At 43.4% G+C, this 19,691-nt stretch overlaps 1 protein-coding gene across 34 annotated transcripts in view; it reads right to left on the bottom strand.

The window, feature by feature from the left end:
* The window catches only part of adgrl2a (adhesion G protein-coupled receptor L2a), a 197,003-nt gene that overhangs the window by 17,745 nt on the left and 159,567 nt on the right, over positions 1–19,691 (bottom strand). For 17 of the 34 annotated variants that reach the window (XM_085774503.1, XM_085774475.1, XM_085774480.1 and 14 more), the window contains 8 exons: positions 17,547–18,347; positions 6,322–6,618; positions 5,421–5,524; positions 4,512–4,697; positions 3,772–3,810; positions 1,729–1,912; positions 891–1,013; positions 369–574 (listed from right to left, as the gene is read on the bottom strand). In XM_085774503.1, the coding sequence (XP_085630629.1) occupies positions 369–574; positions 891–1,013; positions 1,729–1,912; positions 3,772–3,810; positions 4,512–4,697; positions 5,421–5,524; positions 6,322–6,618; positions 17,547–18,347 (1,940 nt within the window). The remainder of the gene's footprint in view (positions 1–368; positions 575–890; positions 1,014–1,728; positions 1,913–3,771; positions 3,811–4,511; positions 4,698–5,420; positions 5,525–6,321; positions 6,619–17,546; positions 18,348–19,691) is intronic. The other 17 variants (XM_085774490.1, XM_085774489.1, XM_085774479.1 and 14 more) reach the window with 1 other exon arrangement.

The raw sequence follows: 19,691 nt of genomic DNA, 5'->3' as shown, positions 1-19,691 counted from the left end.
TCTGATAAAGAATGGAGTCACGCATGGCCCTCTGGGAACTCAAGTGACAACTTTAAAAGACGAAAGATAATTGGTGCTCCAGTAATTTCATCCTAGATTGTACAGCTAATCTAGGAGTTAATTCCCCCCACTATAAAAGAAAATGGGTATCATTTATATCCCAATGTTGATTAAAGAATTAGTTTTCATTAAGAATTCACTTAGGTTCTAAAGACTCCTTTAATTTGATGCTCAATGACTTAAATAAACTGCCGACTGACCTAGCCAGACATTTACAATTCAAATTGCAGATCTCTGTCTACTCTGGATGTTCCCTCCTGGAGTTTTTTAATATGACCTCTCCATTCATTCCAGCGGGGCAGACTCACATCAATGTGCTCCAGGGTAAAAATCACCGGGTCATTAATGAATACACGGCTGGACTCTTTGTTGAGCGAGGCAGCAATGATGTCAGAGTTGACGGCGACCGACACGTTGCGGCCGTAAGCCTCGTTGGCCATCTGGATGGTGGCGTTGTCCGTGCTGAGGAACTGGCCCAGGTTTTTGTAGAGGACGAAAACCAGCTTGGCAACTCCTGTTGAGTGACAGACATCAAGAGGATGAAGAAAAGAAGATCCCAGAGAAAATTGAAAAATGGATGAAGACAGAACTGCAGAAATTAGGCACAAAAAGATGGCTATTATTTAAACACAAACAAAAGTGCAGGTATGAGCTTTTAAACGTGGCCTCTCTTCCTCCTTACACACAGAACTTTCACTGTTTCAAAGAAACAGGAATAAGTCACACATTTCCCCACACAGTGAACACACGCTTCCTCTTCATTTCAGAGTAAGCACAGTTACCTTGACCAAGTTATTCTCTTTTCTTATATTACACTGAAGAGAGCTTACCATTCCGACTGTTGAGCTTGACAGTGTTGGCTGAGAGCTGGATTGAGATACCGCCCTTGCTGGATTGTGGGAATTTAAAATCCTGAACTTGGCCATCCGTGCTGAGTACATACACATCCAGGACTGCCAGGTGCAGAGAGGCAGCAGGGGGGTTTTGGAGAAGAAAGATGAGGAGAAAAGAGAATGAGATATCAGTCATTACGGGACTCAGATTCAAGGGCATGAAACACAAAATAGTGGAGCCCATTGACGCCGAAACTTTCTTATTCATATTTCTACAAAGACTGAAATGTTGCAGAGCCCAAAGGACATAACAACAACTCAAACAATGAGCTTCACAATAATTACGTCAATCACAAAGTGATCATTTTATTCAAGTGGGACTCTTCACCAATAAAACAGTGCTGGGAAAACAACAACCAAGGAGAAGCCTTCCTTATATGGTCTAACAGCTGAAGAAAATGAGGGGAGGAAGACGAGGCTGTGGATAAACAATGGACTTTTTCTGACTCCACAGCAGGCTAATGTTCACATTAATGTATAGAGTTACAAGGTCTAGACGCAAACATTTATAAACGAAGCGTGCGCAATCAGAGAATCCAGTCTATTTAATTGTCTGATATTCATCACTTTGTCAGTAAGCGACTCGTTAAACCTAATATGCGTTGTTTTTCTGTTCCCCCGAGGTTTAAACGCTTATTATGAAAACAAAGTCCTTTTTTTATGTGGCGGCCTTGTTTTCCTATCACAAGAGTTACTCTCTGGATGAATTGAAAGTAATCAAATTAACTGAGCTCGCATCAATTCAGAACACCACAACCTCCTCGGCTTTACTTACTTATATTGTCTGCAGGAACTTTGACAAAGGCAGGTTCCACGAGGTTGTCGGCAAGGACAAAAGCCCCTTCCTCCAAAGTATCCAGTAACATGGTGGCTGCGTGCGTTTGCTCTGTGCTATTCATGTCCTGCCAGGACTTCAAGGCCTCTGGTCGCAGAAGATTATCTACCGTGTCCACGATGGCCTGTGCCCATACAAGAAACAAACAGATACACACACAAAACAGAAACAAAGATACTTGAGTAACTTGGAAAAAATATTCAAAAAAGAATTGATTTGCAAGCATGAGCAGTGACATGCAGACACTGAAATGAAATGGATGACGCATCACATCTGTGGGGATTAAAATGAGTAGGAGAAAAACATAAAGATAGTAAAATTACTTTTTTTAATCATCATATATATGAAAAGAATAATTAAAGACAGAAATTTCCTGGATAAGAAAGAAACTGCATTGATCCTGAAGGAGAAATTGGAGACTCTGGGGTCACGGTGTATTGAACCTATGAGCTCGGTCCAGTAGCAGGATATTAAGAGATGGCCTGATGATCCAAATTCTCTCATTTCAAGTTCATCATGCAGGATGTAGAAACTTTCTTGTTCTTTGACTTTGTATCCGCAGTCAAATTGTAGTCAAGTGCCATCTTTACTGCACAGTCAGTGTAGTTTAGGTCGTTCTGCATGAAGCACCATAAGGCGCACAAGGAGGCCGCAAGCAGAACATAACATGTGATGTTCCATTTTTGTCACTGAACTGTATCCTTTGTGCAAACATTTTTTTTTCCCCGGCTTCACGCTTTCTGCAGACGTTTCTTCAGGATACAATCAAATCAATGCATCTAATCAGGTAATCAATGCCGGTGACGGCTGGCGGAAAGGGAGGAGGGGTGGCTAATGTGATGTTGCGTCAAGTATGGCAGATGTCAGATACTGCTGACTCGACGATCTGTGTCCCAGATTCTCTCATGCCATCATTAGTCAAATTAATGCTGTCATTTACATTGACAAAAAGCCTCTCTGACACAGTCACTACCTCTGACTTTAAATCTACATGTTGTGACATTAAGAACCAAAATGATGATATGACATTTTTTAGAGACTACATACATGGAATTTTTTTCCCCTTCTTCCCTTCTCTATTTTTACGAGCACACGGCCGTTGACTGGGTAATTAGCTCGATCCATTTTAATACCCTCCCGCAGGAGAGATGTGGATTGAGGGGGGTGACTTTGGTGGCAGGTGGAGGACACAGATCTCCCTAATGGTAGAGAGAAATATGTGGCCAAAATACTTTGATGTGTGAACCTTACTTGATAGCGTTCTATGAAAAAGGGGGAAAAAATGATTTGACCTGACTAACCTTATTAACCAGAGAGAGCTAAAGATTTGCACCTTTAATTTATGAAACAAATGACTGCCATGACCTAAAAGCTGTGTCCTTGTGAAACACGACACACAGTTTCTGCATTATATGGGATGAAAGGTCGGGTGATGGTTCTTGAAAGAAAAGATTTGACTAAGTCAGAGTACAGAGTTAGATGCAATATCCATGAGCATTTTATATGGAAGGGAAGCTTTCAAAAAAGAAAAAAAAAAGAAAAAGCAACAAAGCGGCAAATCCTTCACCAAATGAATAATGAGAGGAATGTAAAAACAGGATGTTTGAATTGTGATGTTATGCATCCAGACGTGCAATCTTGAGTAAACACTTACAAAAGGGAAAAACAGGATGAAAAACAAAATACACCATTGCTTCCAACATATAGAGAGCAAGAGAGATAATAACACAGAGACACATATACACAAGAAGCCACCTCAGTAATTGGAGATGACTTCAGTTTGACTTGGAAAGCACTTTGGGTGCGATTGGTCTGTGTGTAAGGCAATTACTCAAAGAAGCAGGAAGCACAGGGAGGGGGTACATGACAGTGCAGAGGGGAACATGCTGCTGAACCTGGGCAGGAGCATATACAGTGACACAGGAACAGAGGAGGGGTGGGGGGCGGCAGCGACAAAAGTGGGCAGAAGCAATGCTCCAGTACCTTCATGTATGCCCTGCATGTCCTTTCTCGTTTTTGAAGCTATTTTTTTTTTTTTATCAGGAAAAGAAAAAGAACAGATAAAAAATAGAGACATAATTTGTACAGGTTCATGAGCTTGTGGAAAAGGATTTAGAGAACAAGGTCCTGACTGAGCGCTCGACATACAAACACACTATTCAAAGATAGTTTGAGCCAGTCCCCATCTCTCAGTGCACTGTCTTCATGCGCCGCTGACCTGCGTACCTCTAAAGCTGAAGAATAAAAAGCGCTGGTCACATCCATGGCAGTATTTTTCCTCTAAAATCCTGCTGACACATCGCAGAAGTACTGCGCTTGGCAGAGTCAAACTATGGCCATTATAACAAATGTACAAATACTACCATGAATACAGATGTCTGCTCCTTGTCACAGCCTAAAATCATGCCACTATTTTTTTGTTGTTGTTTGTTTTTGCTCTGTATGTCTGACAACTTTCCTGACTTTGAAAGAAAAAGGACAGACTCTACGTGACAAACAATGACAACTACAAACTGCATTGCTGCATTATTTTGAAAGGCAGAAATCGAGTTTTGCACTTGACATTTAAACGTATTAACTTCCCAGTTAAGCTCCTATAAGCCATGTAAACTTTGACTGCAGAATGGTTCAGCCGGGGAGAATTGGTGAGGGTTAGTATTTAATGTAATACAGCACGTTTTCTGTTTTCTGTTTGCATGTCTGGTTTGGGAGGATGAGGTTACCTTGTTGAAGCTCCGTCCTGCAGAATCCTTCTCGCTGGGTCTGAGCTCCTGCAGCTGAGCATCCAGGATGTCCACCAGCTGCTCCATAAGGCGCACAGAGGAGCTGACGTCCCCAGCAAAGATGGGGCCTTTGGTGTGCTTGGCTAACTCGTTGGCCAAGTTAGCTGCGTTTTCACCGCTGCGGATCTGCGGGGGGGAGAGGGAGTGAGTAATGTTCTCAAGAATGCAAGAAGACAGACTTGGATGGTTCTTTACAGCCCGGTTTCTGACATCAAATCACACTTGAATGAGTCCTTGAAATGCCAGTTATGAAAAAGTGTTTTCTTCATGCCGGAGAAGTTGCCATGGTAGCAGCTTCTTTTCTTTCTCTTTTTTTATTCAATTTCAAATGAGTGGCAAGTTTAAAAAACAGGTAGTGAGCAGCCTGCGACATATGCAGTTAATGATACACACTGTACACAGGGTAGAGAAAATGTTAACATTTCATGTGAAAGGCTTTTAACCTGAATCCAATAATTGAATCCAATAATTTCTACAATTACATTTATGCGACTACTATGTACAGTATCTATTGTACCTTTTCTGTGTTTTATGCTCTTTTTTCAAGCAGTTTTTGAGCCTCGGCTTCCTCAACATATAATTTTGCAGCGCTTTTGACTGATGCACCTGCAGTTTCACTACAGATGCTAGCCTTTGTCAGCTATAAAAGAAGTCTGTAAAAACTGCAAATACTGCTTTCAAGCTAATCTGAACCAGATTTACTGCCATTTTTGCAGCAGTGATGAAGTTACCGCATTGTCAAAGTCCTTTTACAAGGACGCGTTTCTATAATTTCATCTACCCCCTCTGTGTTTTTTAAGAAACACATTATGCTCAGAAGGAAAACAGAGAGGCAGAGCTCATACAAACCTTCTGGGCTACTTGGTTGACCCAGTGGGAGGTACAGTTGCTGAGATCAGGGCCCTTCGGGTGCCAGGCCCCAGTGGTAAGGACACATAAATAAGAGGCTGTGCCTGTCAGGGAAAACAAGAACAGAGTAGTCAAGTTTAATCAAGTCAAATCAAATTTATTTCCCTATGAAGTCCTTCACGGGGCAACAAAGGACAAGGCTGGAGTAAACTTTAAAAAAAAAAGGGAGTAAATACAACCAGGCAACAAATTTACGAACATAGAAATTTGAAATGTTATACAAATAGCCACAGTCTGCTTTAGTGTGCACAGAAATATCAGCCCTGGCAGATATTTTGTTTTTCTACAGTGTTAGCCTGCTAAGACTGTTTCAAAAGCCATCTGAGGACAAATTAAACCAAAATTATTGGATACAGTAATCTCCAGACACGTAGTGTCACTAGTTTTGTTTTTGTGGAATAATTTTCTTGAAAAATCTTTCCAGGAAAAAAAAAAAGAAAAAAACTTGTCATGTCTGTTTTTGCTACAAAGTGGTAACAATTTTTCCCCCCTGATCCTAATTAGGCCTTATTTCACACACAATCAAATGAGGGATGCGCATCTCCATGCAAGCTCCAAGAGGAACAGCTGAGCCCGCTCCCCTGCAACACAACCATTACAGATTCGCCTAATCATGTTTCGACCCGGAATGAGTTAAAAATCTAACGGCAGTACAAACTGACTTGATGCCGATTCCCAGCGCACCCACTCAAACGGGTGCTTGTTACAGATAAAAAAGATCGTGTGTATGCAAGAATATCAGACAGATCTAACAAACTCGGAAATGTTCTCCCGGGACGCTTCAGGTCATATTGAAAAACAGCGAGCGCACGGCCCTGAGGTGAGAGGGAGCCCTGTTTACCTCGCGTTCCCTTGGGGCAAGGCCGCTCCACGAGCATTCCCCTCTGGGTCTGAGGCCACATGATGTCTCTTTTCTCGGTGGCCTCGCAGAAGCGCTCAGGTAAAGGGAAGGACTCCAGGGGTGGAGGGGAAGTAGTCTGCGGAATCACAGGAGGCAGCTTGGGCGCTCCCCTGCTGCCCTCCTTGAGCCCTGTTGTGGTGGTAGTGTTGGCCACACCCCGGTGCACTGTGGTTGTTGTGGTGGTGGTTGTAGTTCTCAGAGGCTGAGGGGACGTGGTGACTTCTGACAGTGGCGGAGCTGTGAGGAGAGAGACAGAGACAGAGAGAGAGAAAGAGGGGGAGAGGGAGGAGTAGGGAGGCATTATATTTTGGGTGGAGCAGCGGTATTATGTGATGGTGAGCAGCCCAATGGGAAAAACATTATCGCTTCTATGATAGATGGAGTTTGATTCTCACTGGGACACATAATTATCAGTTTTTATGAAAACCTCAATGCAGCGCTGAGCATAAAAATAAAAATCAAATGGTAGTTTGACCTGCGGTGGCAGCTTAAGGTGGCTTCATTACTGTGGCACCCCTTGGGTATATAAAGTGGATTATATCAAGTATTTTAGTGGGAATAGTTTGGCAGGTATTCAAACCTTGACCTCCTGGTGGGCAGATGCCCTAATGTACCACAAAAACCTTAGTAGTGTGCCCTGTAAGTAACATTTCTAATTTTTTTCTCAACATGTTCAACACTGTAATGCTTATACATCCAAGTATCCTGTTGTGTAAATTGCTGCTAAGTGCTTTGTGCAACAAGCGTATTTGCCTTCCCGTTGACTATGGCTTATCCAAGGCACTCAGTCGGCAGCGAACAAGACAATAATTACAGTAACATCCTCTTGCCTGGCAATCATTCTTGCCTGGGAGATTTCGTGAAATGGCTGATTGAATTTCACTAAAGCAACACAGAACCTGTACGTGTAGCCATAGCGCCTGAACCTTCATTTTACACTTGTTTCTCCCTACAACTCATACTCTGATAAAGTAGGTGCGCAGTAACTCATGCAATGCCCCCGGCAAAAACAATATGTTTCAGTCCCACGAAAGGAGAAAATAGTGCACTCCTTACATTTAACATGAGCCACTAAGGAAAAACTATGAAGACATTTTTCATGTGATACACCAGAGAAGTGTGAGCCGCACTATAATTACATATCATAAAAGTCGAACATGAGGGAGTTTCATAGATGAAATGTTGATAAACACTAACTATTTGATATAAATCTGGCACACTCACGAGTGCAAAAAGAAAGTAGAACAACCCCAGCCTCCACCCAAAAAAAAAGATTGTTGGTGGAATTTAAAAGGAAAAGCTATATCAGTCAAAGGAGCTCTGATTGGAATGCAATGTGCATACTGAATCTAATCACATTTGAGTACTTTGATTTCCTCCATTAGGCTGCCTGTAGAGCATGCAGAGAATGTGAAGAGGTGCTGTTACACTGCTGGAGCTGAGCACAGCCGTTGTCAGTATAGTACAACCTCTGGTGAAATCATCGAACAGACACGGCGACGGAGAGTCAAAGAGAGGAGGGAGTCAGAGGCAGGATGAGGGGAATACAGAGAGAGAGAGGCCGAGGGGTGGAGGGGTGGAGGGCTGGGGGCGTCGGATGAACACAAAGAAAACGATGACAGGGAAATTTAGAGACAACAGGGCCCGAGTTGGAGAAGGAGAGGACCGTTTCTGTCTTTCAGTGGATCGGAGGAGAGGCAGGCAGCCGGGCCCCAGGCACCAACACCTTCATATCTATTGCCTCCATTGGATAATGGGTTTGGCTGATAGCCCCCCACCCCCAACACACACACACACACATAGTACACACCACTGCTACTATCACCATAGGCCCCACGGTGTGGATGAAAGGCTTCAGCACAGTTGAGCTGAAGGGAAATCGTCTTTGAGGCTGGCTGCTACCTGTGGCGAATTAGGCTCTATTGACCAGAGGAGATGACTCTGTGTGCTCCCTCCCGGTGGGGGCTGTAGGACAACATACACACAGATGCACGGCACGCACACACACACACACAAGCAGGTGACATGAAGGTGTACACAGCTGACTGGCTGTTTTGACACTGAGCTGAAGGCAGATTTGGCTGGCTGGCTTTACCCGAGCCTCCTTTCCTCTTGCCCCTCCTCCCCTACCTGTATCCTTTTACTCAACACAGTGAAATTCTCGGCTGCACGGCCCGTCACAGTGGTTGAAAGACAACCTGTGCTTAGTGTCCTTTCAGCACTAGCATTTAGCTGGCTGGGAGAAATGCCTGTCTCTATTCTGCACCAGTACCCTTTTATTGCCATAAAACCTTGTTTTTTTCCTTTTTCTTTTTGTTTTTTACAACTTGTTGTGAAGACTCACAGAGGTGAAAGCAATAGTCACTCTAAACAAATATCTTTCTGGTCAAGTTTCACACTACAGCGTGCAATGTCTAAAGGAAATGAATGCGTGTCCACATTGCACAGTGTCCAAATTATCATCATTGTTTCTCTTAAAACAACTGGGTCAGGCTTGTTTGGCAAAGCTCCAGAAGTTCCCCAAGAAACCATGGGGCCCTTTCTGGATTTCTCATTTCCAAAGTATGAAAGATGATAACGATAAGATCCCGGTCTCAATGGGTGGGGAGTTTAGAACCCAGACAGAAATAAAATGAAAATGAATCGCTGTTCGACAGCATGATTTAAGATAAAGGGCTCGCAGCTACAACCAATAAATCAAAGAGGCATCTGCTGTAATCCAAGCACATTCCTTCAGCATGTCAACTAACAACTGTATCTTGTCTACGCCCCTCACTCAAGAGTGCTTGCTTGTCATGGCTCGCTGGGATGTCAGACTGCACGCTCTAGTAACAACATGAACAATTAAACCTCTTTGAAGTGTTTTTAATGCCTTTCCCTTTTTTTGGCTACCTGCTAACAACAATAAAACAGTGGAAGTAATTAATGTTACACTGGGTTAATACAAGGCTAGAACTAATGGGTTTGGCTCTCCTGAAGCTTCGGAGAGGGATTGCCCTCTAGCAAACTGGATGGCTTTGAGGAAAGGGTGTGAGTTGGATTTGCTGACCCAATGTCTGTGCTGCCCGAGACAGAATAGCTGTGCTGGCATCACTAGAAGTTGCTGTATCGTTGTGCACCGTCATAAAATACAGCTGTACATTAAACAGCTTCATTAACAAAACACATTATGAAAAGGACATAAGTAGAAAGGCTAAAATAATCCTGTTGGGAGGCTTCATTTCATGTTTGTGATGCAAACTAATCCTCTTTCCTGTGTGAAAAAGGCTAATGTGAATGTAGGCTATATGCTTCCCAGAGAGATTCGTGCACAAACAATGCCACCTCTCTGACCACTGCTGCTCCTGTGTACATAGCGTGTCCGCCTATAATCGTGCCAGCAACACAATAATCTTATTACCTTTATGACATGGCTTGGTTTAATTTAATCCAATGAAAGCTGGGAGGAATTAACCCATAGGTATTAAAATGGACACTCCTCGCAGGCAGTCACTTCTTCACACAGATGTGTAAGTGGATAAGTTCATAAGAGCAGGCTGTGAGCGATGGGCACTGATCCGCTGGTAGTGCTGCTGCAGCCTTTTCTGTAGCTTTTGTTATTCATAGCACGGACCAAATATTTCAGTTTCCCACTGTGGAAACACACTGAATACTTTCCCTGTGCAATAGTCCTTTGATTATGACAAAAGAAGCAAATCCCACATTTGGGCTATATAGTGAAACCAGGACAGGCTCCTTGATTATTATGTCTCTGCTGCACTCTGCCCAAGGGGAACCTTCAATTAGCTGTCATAGAGTGTGAGCGCGTGGAGTGATATTCTCCAAAGTACCGCCAATAGTCAGGACAGACTTATTCATAACCTGTTTGTGCGATTCAACGCCTACACATTGTTGCACTTGAATGTATCTCAGTGGTTCTGTTATTACCACTGGGGTTATAGGTCTGAGATTGATGACAGACAATGAGACAGGAATCCAGGAGAGGAGCACGGCTTTTCGAGTGTTGTCAGAGCATATGTATACATGCCAGCTCTCAGGAAATGAGCACACACACGTAGGCATGCACGCACGCACACACACTCACACACACACACACACGCCCTGATGAGACTTTACCGGGACCCAGTAGTCATGCCGGGGTGACAAATGAGAACCGACAGCGTGTGTGTCTTTTGTATTATGCTTAATGGCTTCACTTTCAGTAGGCACCGCATGGTTGTTCATCAGGTTAATGTTTCATACACATTATCAGGTGCTGTTTATCTTGCATGGGAGGGAAAAAGGGTAAGAGAACACACATTTAGCATTTGTTTCAGCTAATTTGCCACATAAAAAGTTAAAAGAATTATTAGATCTCGCCGGTCCCCTCATCTGTCATGGAATAATCTCATGTGAAACGGGGCTGATTAGGAGATTTGTCTCTTTGTTAGCGTTTTTGTGGGAGGCTTATTTAGTGCAAAAGGTAAAATAGAGTGAGAGAGAAAGAGAGAGAGAAGAATCGTGTCTTTTGTTCCCTGAAACGTGGCTCCTGGGTGGTAATCACCTCCTAATGGAAAAGCAATAGAAAAAGTTAACAAGTCAATGGAACCTCAAATAATTCAAAGTCTGTTTCTGCAGTCAGAAGAGCGCCGTGCTCAGTCTTTGCGAGGGGACCAAGAGAATCTGGTGGATGGAAAATAAATGAATAACTCATCAGCTTTCAAGTCGTTGGGCACAGATCATAGGTTAATTGAAATAAGGTGTTGAACTGTGAAAAAACAGCGTGTAAATTATTCCCTCTGCTAATGCTGCAGCAGAAATATCTCTGTTTCCAACATGCATTTGGCTCAATACCCCCTGATACAGACTTGCTTTAAAGTTCATATGGAAATGGAGCTGTTCTTGAGTATGAAATAGTGTGATGATTTATAATATGTTTGTGATGCATTTTGATATCTACCAATAATAACAATAATACACAAAGGAAATTGGATTACACGTCTTTCACTCTGCGCTGCATTTGTAGCTGTGGAGGGGAACATGGCGTATGATTGCTTGTGTATCAGCAGTAAATATGAGGAAAGCTGAGAGAAAATTCGTATAATTTCCCATGAGTCATGTCCTTGTGAGGGTGGGGTACAGTATACGTCCATGTCTTAGGGAACAAAAGCTAATAGCTGGATTATGTTATTTACTGCTGTCTCCAATATTTCTCTTTCGCACAATATAAACACATTGATTCATATGGGCACAGGCAGGCGAGCAGGAGTGCACTCCCACACATACACACGCAAGCAAAGACATGCTTATAAACACATGTACACATTCATATACAACCTCACACACAAAATGACACCAAAGTATAGAGAACAGACATAGCAGCTGCCAGACTAAAGCCTCCTTTTTTTCCTCCTCCTTGCAGCTCTCTCGGTACTGTACGTGCCTCACATTTCAAGCATTAACTCTAAGTGTGCCAAGCGGACTGATATTTAATGCCGTGCACACATGGAGGGGTGTCTATTTCAGAGGACTTTGCACGCACTTGCACGCAGATACGCATCCATGAGGTGGCACATGCAGCTGTGTGACACGAAGAGTCATGCGAGCCCGCATACGCATAGATTAGAGAAACGCACATAGACACAATAATCAGGCCTGTGTGAAACAAATCTCCTCAAAGGCGGGTGTCAGGGAGTGATGGGGGACCATTGTGATGTCTGGGTAATAATTCTTTTAATATGCCTTGTTTCACAGTCAGACTGTAATCAAACAAGAGACTGGATCCCCTTGGCTATAGGGCTCAGTGCAACCATAATCACCCCCATCACCCTCCCCCTCGTCTCTTTTTTCGTGTCAAACAACTCTTTGTGACATTCTAAATCATAACCCCGGGTTTGCTGTTGCCCACATGCTTGTACGCTGTCAGCAGATCATTTGGCCACGCTGTGCACAGTAGTTCAACATCAGCGGGTAAGACGTTCCAGGGGGAAGTGGTAACTAGCAGCTTGGGATTATAAGAAAACATTATCCTGAGGTGTGTTTCTGTATGAAGGGGGTGAAGAGATGGTCTTCCCCCGACCGGCAACAACTGGGCCTCATGTCTTACGTTGTTGGCCGAGCTGCAGACATCATGATCGGATTTCAGAGGAGACAGGTGACCCAACGACCTCATGCGCTGAATAGCCTTTATTGCCACCAGACACTGGGTGGTTAGGTATTATCCCACGATGTAATATCAGAGATACTGTGAACAAGAGTGTAAATCCCCATCGTGGGATTTCCCCCCTTTTTATCGCCCGAGTTAAATTCACCCCTATATCGTAACTAAGAATGAGACCAGTGGGTCATGGTGTCGACAGAATAATGTCGCACTGTGTCATAAAATGGTGGTTTAAAAAAGCTACATGGGAGGAATAAAGAATTGAGGCTGGCATATATGGAGATACTGTAGTCCAGCAGTAAGGGAAGATAGCGCCCTAGCATCTCAGATATCCTCACAGCTTACACAGAAGACAGCTGAAAACATCAGGACTTATGGAATTAGCCGGTCCCGGCTATACACACAGGCCTAGATTCATTTATTCATCTGGAGCTGTTAGCTGCAGATGGTCATATATTATATGGTGAGATGTGGTTAATGCTGACAAAAGCCTCAAGAAGTTTCCCTTAACACAGAAGAACATGGGAATGGACCAGAAAAAGTTGATTTTAATAACAACTTTGAAGCCCCACTTTACAATAATCTGTCAAAAGTTGCTAAATGTCTACATTGTAATCATATGCATAAAATATAAACTTTGTTCCACCAGTGAATAAGTATTTCTGATCCCTGACCATCATTTGTGACAGCCATCTTTGTGCCCTTGTTGTGTGCGCACAGTTCCCTAAAGGCACAGTTAAGGATTTACTTAAATCCTGTCATTTAGTGTGCCCTGCCCTCATTGGGAATGATTTGAACAGTCTGACCTGGACTTTAGCCGGACCTCAGGAGAGAAGCCAAACAGACGCATACATGTGTGGACACGCATGCCCAGAAATGGAAATGTCCAGATGTGAGCTAAACTTAAGCAAGTTATGCTTTCTGCATCTGTGAGTACGCTTTGGGTCTGCTTAGGGTCCATGTGACGTAAGTTTCATCATTAGAGTGTATGTGAGGCTCCAAGGGCATTATCCCCAACATGTGCTCCTCCAAGCAGACTAGAAAGACGTATAATAACAGCAACTACACGTCCGTGTTGTCCGCAGCTGTCCGTGTGTATAAGTGAGTATAATGGAGGCCTAAGAAGAACAATGACAGTCCACAGGCAGAGGGAGGGAAAATGGACATAAAAAAAAATACAGATATTGACCGAAGAAAGACAGAAACAGCTAGACTGACTGCAATAGAGAGATAATGAAAGAGAGAGACAATAAGATGGAAGCACACAGAGAAAGAAACGACGAGAAACAGAATATGACAGGAGGACAGAAAAACAAAAACAAAAAGGGTGATTTTCCACATCAATACCCTCTCCTTTCACACCAACTGTGTCCACTTGGGCAGCTGACAGGGGGTTGGGGAGAGGGAGAGAGGGAGGGAGGAAGAAGAGGAGGGGGAACGGAGGGGAGGTTGTTGTTGTCAAGACAAACAAACAAATTGGCCACTTTTAATACATCCTGATCCCTGCTCCAGTGCTACGGTTGAAGGTGGAGGAGACTCACCACCTGAGGTGGCTATGGAGACTTGATGTTGATGTTGGAACTATCTCTCCCTCTGTATCTCTGTTTTCTCTCTAAAGTTTCCATGCACAAGTCAACCTCTATGTGGGCACGGCAGAAGACAGGGATGAATCATGGTGATGCTTATTTGAGAGTTGTATATTCATCAGACTATAAGAGGTAGGCTCTCTGGGGTGACTGCTAATGCGTATGACTCACGAGCATCTGTAACAGCTGAGCATTTTTGCATTGTAAAGCACTTTCCTAACACACAACTATAGGGCATTGTTTTGACCACATGCAGAGTGTTGTAAGCTAATTGGCGAGTTGCGCAAGTGAGCCGTACCTTATAATTTCATACAAATTGGGTCATTCTCTCCCTCACGATCCCTCCTTGCAAATGTATAATTTGAGAGTGCGGCAAAGATTGAAACTGTATGCAAATGTATTGACATTTCAACAATTAAAGAGGAGGTCTTGATTTGCGTGGGTGTTAAGTACAGCCCGGGGCCTTTATATGGAAGTGATTCAGAATCTAATTTTGCGACAAGGGATAAATAAAAGGTTTCTGAGGCTCACCTGTGTCCCATTGAGGCGGGGAATAAAGTCTGTTTGCGCATACTTCTGGTAAAAAATAGCTCTTGATATGCTTACTCAGTGGTTTGAGGCCACATTTTAGAGCTTGGCATGAATAAACGGTCCATAGAAATGGGTATGTAATGAGTTTTCTCTGGGAATACCTCATTTAAATCAATTTAATCATCTCACTTTCAATATGCGACAGAGGAATATGTCTTTCTATTAGCTCCTATATGCAAGAAGGAAAAAACCAGCACAGAGCCACGGTTAAATGAGTGGATTATTGCGCTGTTGGTCAAAGCCAAAAGAGGGACTTACTGACCCATTTAAAGTCCACTTGCAGTGGAGCCGCTTGTTGGATGTGACCCCATCTACACCCCCCATAATCCTACAAGAGATGATCTCGCCTCGACACGAGCAGCGTTATTGGACTTGACAAGATCCCAACTGTCTGCCACACAGGGTCTCAACATCACTTTGATGTGATTGCATTCCATGACGGAGCAAATCATGTGACAGACTTGTTTGTGCACTTGAAAAAAAATGTAGGAAGTGCAGTGCACACTGTCAAATGCATACAGCATCAGTCTCGCTCCCCGCAATTACACTGTTGACTCATGCTCTGTGCCTGCTTTGAAATTCCCTTCAAGACGAAAAATCTGTGGTGAAATTAAAAACCTGCAGATCCTTCTTTTTTCTTTTGAAGAAAAAAGTCAAACAATTAACACAGCTCTAGCATCTACATTAATAATTAGCCATGCTCTGTTGTATTAACAATGCTTTCTGCATGTTAATCTGCTAAGCTTTCACATGATGTGCTTGCAATAATTTGAGCAAAGCTGAAATGTTCTTTTCTTTTTCAGTTTTCCATCTTTTCTTTTTTTCCTCCCCTCCCCTTTTTTTGGCAGAGCGTTGCTTCAAACACATACCTTCAACTTTTAACACCACAAAAGCATTCTGATAGCTCGTTTCAGTGTCTAGTGAAGCAGACATGAAGAAATCACAGAGAGGGCGTCCAGTGACAGCCAGAAAAAAGTGCCATCATTTATGTGCCAACATCAGCCATGTGGGAGGACAAGTTTATTGACATCTTGATGATCATCCTGGACCATTCTCCCTTGCACTCATCGACTGCGACTCAACATACATTAGTCAGCAGTGGGGCCAGGCTCATGTCTCATTTGTCAAGCAGGAAGACCAGAGTCCTTTTTGACATTAAAATAAAGAAGTGTGAATACTGGAGCAAATACAGTATGTTGGGTAGCGCATGTTTCTAAACATATTGGGCAGGAAGGGAAGTGTCTTCCTTTTGGTTGCCTGGGAGGCCCGACTAGGTGAGTATGTCTCTCGTACACACATGCATGCGGGCATGGCAGGGAAGAAATAAGTGGAATGTAGTCCTATTTCAGGCCGGATCCTTTTAAAGACTCTGATTTCGCCATCGGTAATCAGTGTCCATTCAACAAACAAATAAATCAATTGAGCGTGCAGACTGTCTATACACAGCTTATTCCAGGAATCAATAACAGCCAAGCTGAAAATAAAGGCGGTTGTGGAGGCTGTTGTTTGACTGCTTAATAATCAGTTAACTGCATTTAAACACATAACGGCATGTAAAGACATGCTCAAATTCATTATTATTAGATAGCAGAGAAGGTGATATTATGAACACTTCTACACTGGTAAAAATTGGCTCATTTGAAAATCTTTGTAGGAGTGCATGAAATTATTTTCAGGACATGGCTACAATAAGAAGATATATTTTATCTGTGGCATATTCCTGGGCTGTTTTAAATGTATTTGCGACATGCAAATATTTAATTTTACAAATATTCAAACTTCAAACGGACTATTCAGAGTTGGAAAAATAAAAAAGAAGTCTTTTTTTTTATCTTGCTCCTCATGGTTGTTGCAGTATTTTACTCTCTGCATATTAATTCTGTTTTCAAACCTGGGCTTTGTTACAGTGAGGCTTTCCATGGTCTGGCTAGATTGATGCTGTTCCACTGGCTGAACCCAATTTGGCTGCCTTAGCCCATGTCCTATCAACGCGAAAGTGGACGAGCAAACACATTAATAAATACTGAGCTCTCGGATAATCTGTGGAAAAGTTGCATGACCTCCGTGGCTCATCACTGACTGCGTTGAACATTACGTGGACACAGAACTCTGGGTGTGGAGGGGATTAGGATAATTACTGTTATTATAGTCTCAGTGTAAGGACTATCGCAAGCCTAGGCTAGCATCCCCTCAGCTCTTGACAGCTAAATTAAAAACATACACTGCTAGTATGACCCTGGATGATTGATCCTTCTCCCTTGTGTCTACCATGTCTGTCTCTCTAAGACGGAACCTTGAATCCTTACACTCCGCCTACCGAGTGTGAATTTTTTTTTTTTAATGGCTGATGGAGATTTGGAGTTTCAGCATCACTGGGGGAATGATCTAACCTTGCCCCAGGCAAGACTTTGCACCTGTCCAGGCACGTATGTTTCCAGAGGTGAGAGTATATTTCTCTCTCCCTGTCTTATACTCTCTGAAAAAAAAATGCTAGCAGGGGTCCCTCGAGCTTTAGCACCAGGGACTCACTGAACACCCGGAAACCTCCCCAAATCCCCGAGATACTGATCCCTTATGATATAGTAACTGGCTTCAAGGTGTTGTTTACCACGGAGCCCCACTTGCTTCACCCCCCGAGATGCTTTCCTACACTCCAAAGCTTCCGTAACATATCTAGCACACATTAGATTCTAAATTAAAAATCAGTCGGCTGTGACACTTGATACATAGATGGGGAATATCAAAGTGCACTTGACAGCAACTGAAATCACAATTTCAGCAATGCAATTTAACATTATTGTCTGCAGGAGAAATGATGGGGTGGAGGGGGGTGGGGGCTGAGCTCTTACCATGTGCTGGATCAGGTGGGCCGAACTCCAGATTGTACCTTAGGATGAAAAAATTATTCCACACATAGAGCTGGTTATCTCGCGGATTGTAATCCACAGCTGCAATGTACTGGTACTGGTTGGGAAAGTGGATATCAACGTATTCCCCACGGTTCTGTTTGGTATTGTAAATGTAATCGATCAGGCTCTTGCTGACCTCGCTTTCATTGTCTTCATAGGTGGAGCGGACCACGTACAGTACTCCACAGACCATGAAGGCATTGGAGGCGGAGCGCTTATCGTAGGCTGTGTCCCAGGTAGCCTCAAAACGTAGCGTGTAGGGGTTCAACTGGCTGATTACAATCATGCCGTTGTTCTGCTCTGTGGCGTAGATCACCCACAGCCCGTTCTCGTCTACCGCCAGGTCAATGTCTGTTTTACCACCCCACTTGTAGGGCGACGTGTCGTGGTAGTTGGCGTTGTTGATGATGGCCTCGCCGCTTTTGATTCGAGTCCGCAGGTCAAACTTCACAATGTTGCGCGTACGCTCCTTGTTGAAAAACACGGCCCCGTCGTAGACCACGAATCCGGTCCCGTCCACCCGGTGGGGCAGCTTGTAGGTGATGGTCTGCCGGGCGTTCTCGAAGTCATCCAGGGAGGAATACTCAATGAGAGTGTCTGTCCTGTAAGGAGTCCACGGCATGAAGTAGATTTTGTCGCCAGCTTGCAGTGGGTCTTTGCACCAGGCACCAGCTTGTTGTTCCGCTTCAAATAGAAAGGAAGGCTCACCGACAGCTTTCAGAGTCCCAGGACAAAGAAAAACTAGTAGTGGGAGAAGAGTAGAATAAAAAAAAAACAGTCGGGGGTTAACATGTGAAAAATAGGACCATGTGAATCTAGATGTAATATCAACAAAATCTCTAATGTCTTCGTTTTTGTTTTACAGGTTGTCCACGAGGAGTGGGGACGAACACACATTAAAGAGTGGCCAAAACACAACTAACAGCTATAGCCAATATTCACAAGCAGCATAAGGATTTTGGTTTTGTGCATAGAAAGAAAAAAAGAAATAGGAAAGTTATTAAGCATAATGTTTAAATATATATAGTCTGAAACAAAAAGAAGCTTGGCCTCAGACATTTACTGTTGGGAATAGAACACAAATGAGGGGAAATAGAACAGAAACAAAACTGAACAAAACAATTGGTCCTGTAAACAACAACTAAAGTCACATGGCAACGGACGGGAGAGGTTATGAGAGAGCAGGAGTCGGCAGAGTCTGCAAAGTGTTTGTATGTACTTAGATGTGTCTCGGTTACACCACCTTTTCTACGGTATACACCTGAGAGGCTTGTCATTACAGAGTGGTGCAAATGTCACAACCATTAAAATTTTTAAAACTTTCATTAAGGGTCTCTTGAGGTGTGTTGGTTGTTGCTCTGAGGCATAGGAGGCATAGGGATCAAGAGAGAAAAGAGCAGCAAGTGGTCAGGTGAGAATAATGGGGAGAAGAGAGAGAGAGTAGGGGAAGGGGGCTTGGAGAGCAAAGGGGACAGTAGAAAGAAATAGCTTGAAAAAAGGGCCAAGAAACACCGTTACCATGGCATGCTATGGAAAAGGGTTTGGAAGCCAGGCAATATGAGATTCTGCTGAGTAGAAAAAGCACCCAGGGAGAATGAGGAGAGGAAGCCCCTGTGGACTGCAGCCAATACACCCCCATTTACATCTTTTGGCTGCTTGTGGCCTGTCTATTTTTTTTTTTATGGCCAGCTTTACTCCTCTTGTTGCCGTTAACTTTACAGCTGCGGGGTGGTGGGGTTCTATAGATAACGTCTGCGATGGGTTTGTTGGGGCCACCATGGGAAAATAGGTAGTTTACAACCAGATGCCACAAAACAAGGAGCTAGGGTTTGGATCGTGTCTGTTATTTACCTTTTTGCTCCACTTCTATTTTAAGCGTTGGAAGAGAGAATGAAAGGGGTGCAAGGGGAAAAAAAGAGATTAATATGAATTAACTGTCATCGCTACGATCACATATGCAGAAACACGTTATGAGACACGGACAAAGACAGGTACACCTATTCAGAGAAAGCAAGAAAGTTTAGAGAAAGTCGACACACAGCCACCAACATCCCGTCTCTGAAACAAAATGGTCAGATTAGAACA

This window comes from Trachurus japonicus, chromosome 4, assembly GCF_045865225.1.
Source record: "Trachurus japonicus isolate A0001 chromosome 4, Traja_1.0".
In the NCBI taxonomy this organism is placed as follows: domain Eukaryota; kingdom Metazoa; phylum Chordata; class Actinopteri; order Carangiformes; family Carangidae; genus Trachurus; species Trachurus japonicus.
Note: the sequence above shows the minus strand (reverse complement) of the source record. Positions and strands in the feature narration are given on the sequence as shown.